At 32.3% G+C, this 14,450-nt stretch overlaps 1 protein-coding gene across 2 annotated transcripts; it reads left to right on the top strand.

Moving 5' to 3' along the window:
• The first annotated feature begins 11,590 nt into the window (after positions 1 to 11,590).
• On the top strand, positions 11,591 to 12,571 carry LOC107904393 (uncharacterized). Of its 2 annotated transcripts, XR_001686212.2 has the most exons (3): positions 11,591 to 11,772; positions 11,846 to 11,972; positions 12,266 to 12,571. XR_001686212.2 is itself a non-coding variant. In XM_016830751.2 (2 exons), exons 1-2 carry the CDS (start codon positions 11,799 to 11,801, stop codon positions 12,554 to 12,556), a joined length of 465 nt encoding a protein of 154 aa, XP_016686240.1. In that variant the 5' UTR covers positions 11,594 to 11,798; the 3' UTR covers positions 12,557 to 12,571. The 2 variants fall into 2 exon arrangements, 1 of the variants encoding a protein (XP_016686240.1); XM_016830751.2 differs by having other exon boundaries at positions 11,594 to 11,972.
• The last annotated feature ends 1,879 nt before the right edge of the window (positions 12,572 to 14,450 follow it).

Below are 14,450 nucleotides of genomic sequence, written 5' to 3'. Positions count from 1 at the left end.
AATAATTGTTGTGAAATATATATATGGTTGGCATAAGAAATAAGGAAACATGTTTATTTTTTAAAAAAAAAATAGGTATTCGAATATCAAGTATTTGATGCTTTTATATTTCAAATATTTTAATTGTAAAATGCATGCAAATTGGTTTTGTTACATAATAGATGGCTCAAATATATGATTAAAAAAAACAAGATATTAATATTGATATGATTGAAACTTTGTAGCATTGTTTGTTTATGTATTATAATTAATAAAATATAATTGACTATATTTGGTTAAGTGTTTCCTTATGTGTGAATTAGTATATAGGAATGAATATGTGATTGTTTTCGATTTTAAATTAATGCGAATAATTTGATACGTGAATAACAATTTATATATGTGAACATGCTGACTGAGTTTTGTCAGGTAATACCTCGTAACCCTAACCCGACGACGAATATAAGTTAGGGGTGTTACATTTTATTGGTACTAGAGCTACGGTTTAGTCGGTTCTAGGACTAACATAGCGTGTGTGAGTTTAGCTATACATGCCATAATTATATACTGTGATAGTGTGCTGACTTTTGACATTTGAAATGTGTTTTCATATAGTAAATGGATCCCGATAGAGCCGTAGCTGATGATGTCGAGAGTGTAGCACCTGCTCCCGCGTAAGGGACAACGCCGGCTGATTCTCGACCGACTTCGAGTTGTCAAGAAAGTGAGGCTAAACAAGCCTTCTATCAAATGATGAACGATTGGTTTACTCAATATATCTAGACTAACCCGGCTGCACAACAACCTCCACCCCCGACTAATCCATCTTCGATGCCTGCAGTACCTCAAGTAAGTGATTCGTTGAGATTATATAAGCCACCTGTTGATAAAATCAAGTAACATGGGGCTGGAGAATTTAAAGCTACCGATGATGATGATGCTGATCGGGCCGAGTTTTGGCTTGATAATACCATCCGTGTGTTTGACAAACTGTCCTGTACATCAGATGAGTGCTTGACATGTGCCATATCTTTACTTTGAGACACAGCATACCACTGGTGGAATACCCTAGTATTAGTAGTTCCGAGAGAGCAAGTAACTTGGGAATTCTTTCAGACTGAGTTCCATAAGAAATATATCAGTCAGAGATTTATAGATCAAAAGTGTAAAGAATTTCTAGAGCTGAAATAGGGTCGGATGACCGTGAAGGAGTACGAGCGAAAATTCGTAAGACTCAGTCGGTATGCCAGAGAGTGTGTTTCCACTGAAGCCATAATGTATAAAAGATTTGAAGATGGGTTGAATGAAGATATCAAACTGCTAGTTGGAATACTTGAGATAAAAGAGTTTGTGGTACTTGTTGAGCGAGCCTGCAAAGCTGAAGAGCTTGGAAAAGAGAAAAGAAAGGCTGACTTTGAAGCTATATATGCATGAAAAAGAACACCCGGTAAGTCATTCCAGATGGCATCAAAGAAGTTTTGAGATGATTTCAGCTGTTCTAAAGCCACTTCATGTTATCCTAGACGGGATCAGAATAGACCACTAGTAAGCTCGAGAGCTATTTCGGTAGCGAGTATGGGTAATGTCAGATCAAATCAACCCGAGTGTAAACACTGTGGTAAACGACATCCCGGCAGTTGTAGACTACATGATCGGGCCTGTTTTAAATGCATATCTACAGATCATTATATTCGAGATTGCCCAATGTTAGCTGAAGAAAATCCAGTGCAGAATACGAGATCGGGTAATACTGCAACTCGAGGTAGACCATCCAGAAATGCTGGTAATACGAGTGGCAGTCAGAGAGGGACTAAAGATACGGTAGTCAGATCTGAGGCTCGTGCACCTACCAGAGCTTATGCTATTCGCGCGCGAGAGGAGGCTTCATCCCCTGATGTTATTACTGGTACATTTACTCTTTATGATACTAATGTGATTGCATTGATTGATACTGCTTCTACTCATTCCTATGTATGTGAGACATTAGTATTTAGCAAGACTCTACCTGTTGAGTCTACTGAGTTTGTGATTAGAGTGTCAAATCCCTTGGGCCGGTGTGTTATGGTTGATAAAGTGTGTAAGAATTGTCCCTTGATGGTTCGAGATCAATGCTTTCTGGTTGATTTAATGTTGCTGCCATTTGATGAGTTCGATATAATTCTAGGTATAGATTGGCTGACTTTACATGATGCTGTTGTGAATTGTAAAAGAAAGACCATTGATCTACAGAGCCAGAAAGATGAAGTTATTCGGATCGAATCTAGCAATTTGTACGGTTTACCAGCAGTGATTTCTTCGATGCTAGCTCAAAAATATGTAAGAAAAGGGTGTGAAGCTTACTTTGCCTACGTGCTCGATAGTAAAGCGACTGAAAGAAACATTGAATCTATACCTGTTGTATGTGAGTATCCAGATGTGTTTCTAGAAGAATTACCAGGTTTGCCATCTATTCGGGAAGTAGAGTTTGGTATTGAGTTAGTGCCAGGGACGACTCCGATATCCATAGCCCCGTACAGAATGGCACCTACAGAATTAAAAGAATTGAAAGCTCAGTTGCAAGAATTAACAGATAGAGGTTTTGCGCGATCGAGTTTCTCTCCGTGGGTTGCACCTGTGTTATTTGTGAAAAAGAAAGATGGAACTATGAGAATGTGCATTGATTACAAACAGCTTAATAAGGTGACTATAAAGAATAAGTATCCGTTACCACGGATTGATGATCTGTTTGATCAACTGAAAGGGGCCACAGTATTTTCGAAGATAGATTTGAGATCAGATTACTATCAGTTACGAGTTAAAGATTCAGATGTGCCAAAGACTGCTTTCAAAACGAGGTACGGACATTATGAGTTTTTGGTTATGCCTTTTGGACTCACTAATGCACCAGCTATTTTCATGGATTTGATGAATCGGATCTTCTGACCGTATCTGGACCGGTTTGTGGTTGTGTTTATAGATGACATTCTGATCTACTCTCGTAGTGAAGGTGAACATGCCGAACATTTGAGACTTGTATTGCAGACGTTGCGAGATAAGCAGTTGTATGCGAAATTCAGTAAATGTGAGTTCTAGTTAAGTGAAGTCAGTTTTCTGGGTCACGTGGTATCAGCATCAAGTATTCGGGTTGATCCGAGCAAAATATCAGCTATACTGATTGGAAACCTCCGAAGAATGTTTCTGAAGTTTGAAGCTTTCTGGGACTTGTTGGTTATTATAGACGCTTCGTGAAAGGTTTTTCTATGATTGCAGCTCCAATGACAAAGCTACTGTGGAAAGATGTTAAGTTCGAGTGGTCAGAGAAGTGTCAGAAAAGTTTTGATCAGTTGAAAGCCCTTTTGACCGAAGCTCCAGTGCTAGTTCAGCTAGAATCGGGTAAAGAATTTGTTATTTACAGTGATACATCTTTTAATGGTTTGGGCTATGTTTTGATGCAGGAAGGCAAAGTTATAGCTTATGCCTCGAGACAGTTGAAGCCACATGAAAAGAATTATCCGACACACGACCTAGAATTGGCAGCCATTGTGTTCGCATTGAAGATTTGGCGTCACTATTTGTTCGGCAAGAAATGTCATGTTTACTCTGATCATAAAAGCCTGAAATGCTTGATGACTCAGAAAGATCTGAATTTGGGACAACGCCGATGGTTAAAACTGTTAAAAGACTACGCGCTTGTGATTGATTATCACCCAGGAAAGGCTAACGTTGTTGCTGATGCTTTAAGCCGAAAATCACTATTTGCTTTGCGTTCAATGAATATGCATATGGCTATGTCAGATGATGGTTCGATAGTAGCTGAATTGAAATCTAGACTGTTATTAGTTCAAGCAATATGTGATGCCCAGAAGGTTGATAATGAATTGGTCGTAAAACGAGTTCAGTGTGAGACGGATGTTGATTCAGAGTTTAGGGTTGATGCTGATGACTGTTTGAGATTCAGGGACCGGATATGTGTTCCGAGGAATACAGAGTTGATCCAGATGATTTTGAATGAAGCACATAGTAGTCGGTTATCTGTCCACCTAGGTAGTACAAAGATGTTTAATGATCTGAAATAGCTTTATTGGTGGCATGGTATGAAACGAGACATTTCTGACTTTTTTGCAAGATGTTGAGTCTGTCAATAGGTAAAAGCTGAAATCAGGTGCCTTTAGGATTGCTTCAGCCTATCATGATACCTGAGTGGAAGTGGGATAGAGTTACGATAGATTTTGTATCTGGTTTACCATTGACACCAAGCAAGAAAGATGCAATTTGGGTTGTTGTTGATAGATTGACTAAATCAGCTCATTTTGTTTCGATACGTACGGATTACTCAATTGATAAGCTAGCTGAATTGTATGTTTCTCAGATTGTGAGATTACATGGTGTGCCTATATCCATTGTTTCGAATCGATATCCGAGGTTTACATCGCGGTTTTGGAAGAAACTCCAAGATGCACTAGGTACGAAATTACATTTCAGTACTGCTTTCTATCCACAAATAGATGGCTAGTCTGAGTGAATCATTCAGATACTTGAGGATATGTTGAGATGTTGCATTCTCGAGTTCGAAGGTACGTGGCAACAATATCTACCTTTGATTGAATTCGCGTATAATAACAGTTATCAATCGAGTATCAAAATGGCACCTTATGAAGCTTTGTATGGTCATATATGTCGTACACCGTTGTACTAGACTGAGCTCAGTAAAAATAAGATACACGGGGTTGACTTGATCAGAGAAACTGAATAGAAAGTGAAGGTGATCCGTGAAAGTTTGAAAGCAGCATCGGATCGTCAGAAATCTTATGCGGACTTGAAACATAAAGATATAGAGTTTCAGATTGGAGACGAAGTTTTCTTGAAAGTCTCACCGTGGAAGAAAATACTCAGATTCGGTCGTAAAGGCAAATTGAGTCCGAGATTCATTGGGCCGTATGAAATTATAGAGCGTGTTGGGCCAGTTGCTTACAGATTGATGTTACCACCTGAGTTGGAAAAGATACATAATGTATTCCACGTTTCAATGCTTCGGAGGTATCGATCTGATCCTTCACATGTGATTAGTCCGTTTGAGATTGAAATTCAGTCTGATATGACTTACGAAGAAGAACCGATTCGCATTTTGACTCGTGAGACTAAAGAGTTACGAAATAAAAAGATTTCGTTAGTTAAAATATTGTGGCATAAACAAGGAGTTGAGGAGGCAACATGGGAGCCAGAAGATACAATGAGAGAATGTTATCCGAACTTATTCACCAGTAAGATTTTCGGGGACGAAAATCCCTAAGGGGGGAGAGTTGTAACAGCCCGATTTAGACCCTAATCGGAATGGTGGTTTTGGGACCATGAATTCGAGTTGAAAAAATATTTTTAAATTATTTTCCGTGTTTATTTTGTGTGAATTTATATTTATGAAATTTTTGTGATTTAATTTTATCGTTTGGGTATCCGATTAAATAAAAGGGCTTAATCGTGTAAATTGAAAATTTTGGTAGTTTAATATATAAAGGGCCGAATTGTTAGTGGCTTTTAAAGGTGAATGATTTATGTTGTAAATAACCCATAATTATATTAGTGGGACGGTTAAGACTTATATTATGTGATTTTTATATTAAAAAAAGTTATAAAAGCAATTCAATTATTATAACATATATAATATAAACATAAAATAAAGTTTACATATTTGTCTTAGTTATTTTTCATTGCCGAATATAAGTTAAAAGAAAAGAAGAAAGAATAAGCTAGGGTTCGGCCTATTTGAAAGCTCAATCAAGGTTTGTTTTCTTGTCGGTTTTTGATAATTTTTACGTTTTTGAGATCGTTGTTTCGAGTACTACAAAGCTCATGCTTGAATTTTTTATTTTGATGAATATTTTGAGTTGTGCCATTATTGATAGCTTGTGATTTTTGTTGTTTGATGATGAAAAATGAAAGATATGTTTTAGATTAACATATTTTATATTGGAGTTTTTGATGATTTTGAGTAATTAGGAGTAAAATTGCAAAAATAATAATTTGAGGGACTAAAATCTAAAATAAATTGAATATATGGACTTGTTTGGGAGTGAGTAAAATTTGGCCCAACATAAGTATAGAGAAATTTGGTGTATTTTGTATTTTGTGCAATAGGGATTAAATTGTAAAAATTATAAATGTCAGGGGTAAAATGGTAATTTGTCTATTTATGTGCTTTTATACTAAATTGAATGAAAATATGTTTGAATGAGCTTAATTTGAATATGTTTAGATCAAGAACTAAAGAAATCGGATTTGGACCGGGGAAAGTCAAAAGTTGTCGACTAGTCGATCCGTACCGATTTTTCGTTGTCCGAGGTAAGTTTATAAGCAAATAGACGTGTTTATTTGGAAATTAAATGTTATATTTATATGCTGTTATGAAATGTTAAAATTTAAATATGTTGTGCTCGAATATGATTAAATTTGGCTACTACACTTCCGAGTTCGTTTCGACCGAGTTATGACGTCCGAAAGCCCCGTATGAACCTTAGGAATAGTTAGGATACATATGTCATGACATAGGATTCCGATATATGTGTGCGAGTAAGACCATGGCATCAACATGTGGTTCCAATATGTGTTTACGAGTAAGACCCTGTCTGGGACAGTGGCATCGATTTGTGGCTACATGTAAGACCACGTCTGGGACGTTGGCATTGTATGACTTATGTGATTATCTAAGTGTCCTATCCAATTCCGAATGGTTCATCGGGCAAAGGTAAATAGAGCTCCAAATGTGATAATTGAGCTATGCGCCAAGAATAAATTAGCATGTTACTTACTTGAGGTAAGTTACGTAAACATTATGACTTTATGTTATAAAACTTGTATGGCGCAAATAAAGTAGAAACTGTGTACGTTATGTGTAGTTGGCTTGCTAAATGAATTGTTAGTATATCATGAATAACTTATTTATATATGTAAACATGATGAGGTATTTTCGGTTATATATGTTAATGCATGAATATACAATATTATTTTGATATTCAAAATTTTGTATTTGAGTGAGCATGTATTAAATTTTACTATGACCATTTGCCTCTGGGAGTTTTCTACGAACATGATAAATGCCTATATGAGTATTCAGCCAAATGAGAATTATGAGTACATAATGTCAAATAGTAATTCTTTAATTTTTTTAAGGTAAGCATGCTTGATCATTTAGTGACATTTTGGATCAGAAATGTTGATTAATGATAATAAAATGGCTTATGTAAGTATTCGGCCATGGTAAAACGAAATGGTATATGGAAGTGTACCATTGTATATTATTTATAGGTTTAAAGACAAGCTTTGGTCTTGATAACATAATTTGGGTTAATAAGATAGGTTGAATGTTTTATTGAATTGTTTATTTGCTTATAGCTTACTAAGCTTTGATAGCTTATTCTGTGTTTTATGTTACTCTGTTTTATAGATTTTGGAGTCAAGCTACAAGCTCGGGGACTGTCAGCCAAGCTCATCACACTATCTACTGTTTTTGGTACCTTATTAGCTAAACTTAAATTATGGCATGTATAGGCTGGGATATATATATTTGAAGTATTGGCTTTAGTTATGTATAATATAAGTCATGCGAAAATGGCTTAATTTCCTTACTTGAAATCGGTTATGTTTGACTGTTTGGTATGGTTTACTAATGACTTATATTTTTGTCATATAATTTGACTTGTGAGTTGGATTAAAAATAGTGTTTAGGTTGGTATGTATTCGGTTTTGATATTTAAATTGATTTGGGAACTATGTTACACGTTTTTGAGGTAAATATAATGGTTTATGTTTTGATAACATTTTTAATGAATAATTTTAATAAGTGGTTGAATGTGTATTCGGTAGATTATTAATAATGAATTTACTTTAGTAATTTGTGAGATAAATAATTGTTGTGAAATATATATATGGTTGGCATAAGAAATAAGGAAACATGTTTATTTTTTTTTAAAAAAAATAGGTATTCGAATATCAAGTATTTGATGCTTTTATATTTCAAATATTTTAATTGTAAAATGCATGCAAATTGGTTTTGTTACATAACAGGTGGTTCAAATATATGATTAAAAAAAAACAAGATATTAATATTGATATGATTGAAACTTTGTAGCATTGTTTGTTTATGTATTATAATTAATAAAATATAATTGACTATATTTGGATAAGTGTTTCCTTATGTGTGAATTAGTATATAGGAATAAATATGTGATTGTTTTCGATTTTAAATTAATGCGAATAATTTGATACGTGAATAACAATTTATATATGTGAACATGCTGACTGAGTTTTGTCAGGTAATACCTCGTAACCCTAACCCGACGACGAATATAAGTTAGGGGTATTACAGTCAGTCTAACCAATGTACCCTCATTGGTACCACATTTATATCCTCAAAGCATATCATTAATGCATCATTCAAATCCAAATTATAAGCATATCAAAATCACTCCATTTAGCCTAGTTCATAACCACCTAAAAATCAACTAAAATTCACAAACACCTAACCTATCTTAGTTCAATTCAACATACCATATTATTGCATCAAACACAAACACATGATTACATATACACCAACCAACATTACACTTATAGCTTTATTTACAATCCATCCATAAAATAACTATCAACTAGACATCCTAGGTACATGCGGACACAAGGGATAAATATCACCACATTTGAGTTTGGGATCGTTGCTAGATGCTGAATCGACTATCAAAAGTGAAGTACCTAACATGCGCATAGAAAATCAAAACCGTACGTTGAGTAAAACTCAGTTATATTTCTATAATCTTAACATTTAAAGACAAGAGAATACAAATGCACAATTGAATTATAAACGCATATTAATGACTAAGATCACAACTATCATATGCCAACCTTTTGAATTCATACATATTAATACATCGTTTCATACTATATTTGTCGAAACCCTTTTTGAATGCAATGGGAATCAACTTTTTGAGAACAAAAATGTGGAGTCGCCACCAACCTTTTGTTTAGGTGTGGTTCGATCACTTAATAAAACATTTTAAAACAATTCAGGTCCACAAAAAATTTAAAAATGGGTTCGGGAGCCAGTTACGTATGAGGAAGGGTTAGCACCCTCATTACGCCCAAAAATTGGTACCAAATTGATTTGATGTTGTCCCTATATCAAAAGGTTTTTCTTTAAAGAGAAAATTTCTCAAAGTATGATTCTTTTTAAAATGCATGAATAGTTCAAATTAGTGGTAAAAAATCTCTTGTTTCAAATATACGCAGTATCATACCCAGTACGATTGGATACGATCCTTTATACCTTTAAATACAATTGATTTTTTTGACTTTCGAAAATTCTTACACTAAAATTATAAAAAGGTTATCCAAATATTTAGTTCACCGAAAAATCATACCCAGTACGATTGAGCACAATTTTCTGAATTCCCCAAATATTGGATATTGCCTTATTTCAGAGTTTTTGAATGATAAAGAAAATTGGAAATTTGATCAAAAACGCGTTTATCCATTTTAAAATGTAATGCTTAATGAATTGTATCAAAACGTTTGCATGGGGAAGAATTTATGGACATGAAATATAAGTCACAATGAGTCGCAATTAACAAATCCACAATTATGTATAGCTATTCTAAGTAAAATGTGGTAAATTCTTAATCATGGATGATGAACAATCAATAAAAATGATATACAACAATAATTCACATGACATAATATAAAACTATCCACAAAATATGTACAAAATGCAATGAAATTAGAACTTAATATATTATAGGACATTTTCAAAATTGACGAATTAATTAACATATACTATAAGTTGGCAAACTTGTATATATAAAAAAAAACTAGAGATTTATTTAAAATAATATCATAAAATAAAACATTTGAGTCGAATAATATGCAAAATACTTTAAACATAATTTCATTTACAGATTTACAATGTGCATGATAACTTAAATAATATATTGAATATGAAAGACAAATAAAACACATGATAAGATATAATGTTCATAGTAAATTTATAAAACACGTATATATAAATACATTTGGAAATGATTATTTGTAGAAGATAGCATGAAATTAATAATGTATATAAAAAAATAAGTAAATATATAAATTATATATGTAACGAATTTCTTTTAAAAAAATCTAATCATACACATATAAAGATAAAAAAAACTATATTTACAAAATACATAAATTTGGTGATGTATATTCCTAAAACTATATTTATAAAGGGAGATTTAAAATAACATAATTTTACATGTAACAAATTAATATGGATTGATGGTACATACAAATAATACATACATAAGGATAATAAAATATGAAAATATACAATAAGTAAATCGCACAATTTAAAATGTGGTCCTTAAAAAGAAATATATTATATACATAAATAACTTGAAAAGAAAATATTTACATAAAATTATATGAAAATGATAACATGTACTATAGTAATAATAATTTAATATAGGCTATACACATGTGAAGACACTTTAGAAATTATTGTATATTTAAATAGCAAGGAATTAAAATTTGGGTTATAAAATTAATTTAATTTTATTATAGATTACATAAAAAATAAATCTAAAAACACGATTATATACAAGTTTATTAAAAATTATATGTATAAGAATATCATAGCTCTAATAATGGATGCAAATTGAATATAAGTACTAAATATATGTTTAATAATAGCTTAAATAATATACTAAATATGAAGCAATAATAATACATGACAAAGTATAACACACACGACAGATTTTTTATTTAACAACATACATATAAAAATAAATACATGTGAAATTATATTATCACATAAGTCATAAATTATATACATACTATTTTACTTAAAAATATCTAGAAGAAATATTAAATAACATACTTGAATAACATAATGTGGAGACATATTTTAAAATAACAAAAAAATGAAGTTCTAAAACGGTATCATATGTACATAAAAACATTTAAGTGTATTATAAATCAAGGAGTATTTTGAATAATCTATGTATCAACATATATATAAATATTTTGACAACACTTTATAATAAGGTATTTATACAATGTAATGTAAAAATTTATATATTCCAAAATAATATTTATTATAAAAAATTTAATAAAAAACGATTAGTATATCATACATGTATAATATTTAAAGAAATAGGATGCACAATGCAAAAATAATAAGATATGAAAAATCTCAAAATGATTGAACAAACAAAATTAGTAACATGGATTAATACATATAAAAATATTAAACACATTTTAAATTAGCAAACTATACACATAAAAGACCAAATTAAAATTGAAGCCAAAATAACAGGGATAATTTACAAATAAAAATAATCACAAACAAGATCAACAAGCAATCCGCACAAATGTATGAGGATTAGAATGGGAAATATTCCCAAGACCAAAACACAATGCTGTACTGAAGACTAAAATGTAAATACACACGAATTAAAGAGCCCAATTAAAAAGACCAAGTAAAATAAATGTGGTGCAATTGAATGTTTGCATGAAGAGAAGGATTTAACATGCAAATTTTCCATTTCAAATGAAAAGGTGCAGATCCGGCTTTTGAAACGGGTTTACACGCGGACTTTCCTTCTTCAAATGGCACCATTTTCACCTTTACTAATTTCCCCTTTATTTCCTTCTCAAACAAAGCCAATCGTTAAAGCCAAAGCCATTAACCCCATTTATTAGGGTGTCATTTGGCAAGATGCTGCCAAACCACCATTTTATTGGGTGATCAGCAGTTCATAGGCAGTGGTCAACTTGGTACGCGACCACAGAAATCCGGTAAGCATTCTTCCTTCTTCTTCTTTATGGAAACTTTTGATCCAATTTTATTCTTTTTTTTTAAAACGTATAGAAAAAATAAGCATAAATTCGATACCAATCGACCCTCGCCCACACCACGCTTGAAGGATGACGCCTTTGGATCTCCTTCCAACTTCGATCTCAACGAAGTGAACAGAGATCAATGGCTAAATCACAAGGTAAGACTTGCCTTCCCTTTTTCTTTGTTTTAAAATATAGATGACCAAAACAATGAAAAGAAAATAGATAAAAGTGACAGGAAAACTAAAAAACTAAAGGAAATCACCGTTTCAAAGACTATTTTTGAATTTTTCTATTCAATATGCGTGTGTATTGCTGGGAAAAGATCCCCTTTACATTGTTTTCCTTCCGTTTTTATAACTAAAAAAACAAAATAAATAAATAAATAAAAATACAAATTTCATCACTGTCATTTGCTGTCCATTTGCGCTGCTGTTATTCTGTTTTGCAGGTGCATAGCGTGGAGAAACCGTTCGTGGGCGTGGAGGCCGTTGTGGAGCATGGAGGCTGGGCAGAAGCTGCTGGTGTCTTCACTAGGCAGCAGGCTGGGGTTTCAAAAATCTGGTTGGGGTTTGAGTTTTGGGCCATTAGGTGTTGGGCTGTTGATTTGGGTTTTATTTTATTTTTTATTTTGGTTTTGGGTATGGGCCGGGCTAATTGGGCCTATTACAATATTCAATTTACACATGTAATCATATTTCATTTTATTAACAATGTCGCAATTCACATAGTTGCTATATAAATAACTATTCACATATCAAACCACATTTATTTATGCATTGACATTAGCCATTCAATACTCAATTCATGAGTACATAACTCATGTATCTCATTTAGTCATAACATATCTCATTTTAATTTTTCAAATCACTATCCCATTTTCAATTCACATACAATATCATTCAATATCAATTATAAAACCGTTTTATTTAATTACCCCTATTAATAGTACTCGGACTCGAATGGATACACGAATCCAACCAACACACCAGTTTAGCACTAAGTGCCTCATCGGATAAATCCGAAGTAATAACTGCGCCTAGCGCTATATACATTAAACACTTAGTGTCTCATCGGTTAAACCAAAGCAAATTGGCACCTAGTGCCTCATTGACTTGAAGTCAAAGAAATCTCTGAACTCTTCCGATCCTATGGCATGCCATTTATATCCGACTCAGCCCGATACAGTTAATAGGGTTTAATTTCACTTTTGCACATATATTCATTTCAATTCAATAATCAATACATTCATAATGAATATACCATTTCAATTCATTTCAATCAACTATCAAAATGTCAAATACTCACCTCAAACACTTACCATATGCATTAAATCAAATTACAACAATTAAGAACTAGGTTCGGATTATAGAAATACAAACTATGAATTATGAGCAATTCAAAGTCGATTTTATCCTTCCCCTTTTTAGTCAAGGATTCTGGTACAACGTTAGCGATGTAATTAAAATAATTAAAATTCAGCTATACAACACAATTCAATTTCATATTGAATATTTCAATTTTTATTCAATATTTGCCTAAATTCCAATTTAGTCCCTAAACCGAGACTAATTTTTATTCTTCACAGTTAACCCTATATATTCATACAAATTTCACTTTAAACTAAATTTAACTCCCAATTTTTTATTAAACCCCTAAATTTTAAAATTTTTACAATTTAGTCCCTAATACACAAAATTTACAACTTATTTTACAATTTAATCCTTTTTCATTTCTAGCTTAAAAATCTATCAATTTAATCTCTAATACTAAAACTATTCAACATTAACAACATTTGAAATCTTAACAATTGCTAAAATTGCAATATGGGTCGGGTAGCCCCAGGTATCGGGATTCCAAATATATAAAAATTACAACAAAATAGGACTAAATTGAGTAACCAATTGAAGTTTAGAAACTTAGAAGTCCTTAGCCGTGCGTTTTCTCCTTTTTCACGTTCTTCCCTTTCTCCCTTTCTTTCTTTTTCCTTATGAGCTTGCATGGCTTTCTATTTCTTTTATTACCTATTTGTTTTATTATACTTTATTTTATTATAATAATAATTATTATTAAGTTACTTTAATACATATATAAAGATTAATTTAATGAAAACATATTTATAATACATATATATATTAGATTAACATATAAAATAAACAATATGAACCATTAATGCCGTCCACTACTAAGATTAAAGGTATATTTTTTATTTAGATCCCTTAATTAATTTTTAATCTATAATTTAACTTTTACTTTATACGCGATTTAGTCTTTATATTATAATAATTCTTAATTCAATCAAATTCGCTTAACCGGAACCTAATTAACTATACAACTAGCTTTGTAAATATTTATTAAAAATATTTACAAGTTTGATTTACGGGAACGAAGTCTCGGGAATGCACTTTCCAACACCCCTGACTATAGGGTCGTTACAAGTTTAAAGAATTAGTCTACATGCCTTAGTAACCTTAGAACCATAACCATAAGACTCTTGTACCCTTAGAGGATCAAGGAGTCTATAACGTCCCTGGCCACTTAGAAACCATGGAATTTGCCTTTTCACTCCATAAGGCTTTCCAATGCTTAACTCTGGGTTTAAACTTTTCCAAGTTACCTTTACCACCTGTAATTTC

Source organism: Gossypium hirsutum, chromosome A05 (genome assembly GCF_007990345.1).
Source record: "Gossypium hirsutum isolate 1008001.06 chromosome A05, Gossypium_hirsutum_v2.1, whole genome shotgun sequence".
NCBI lineage: Eukaryota > Viridiplantae > Streptophyta > Magnoliopsida > Malvales > Malvaceae > Gossypium > Gossypium hirsutum.
The sequence above is the reverse complement of the archived record's forward strand: the minus strand, read 5'-3'. Positions and strand labels throughout refer to the sequence as shown.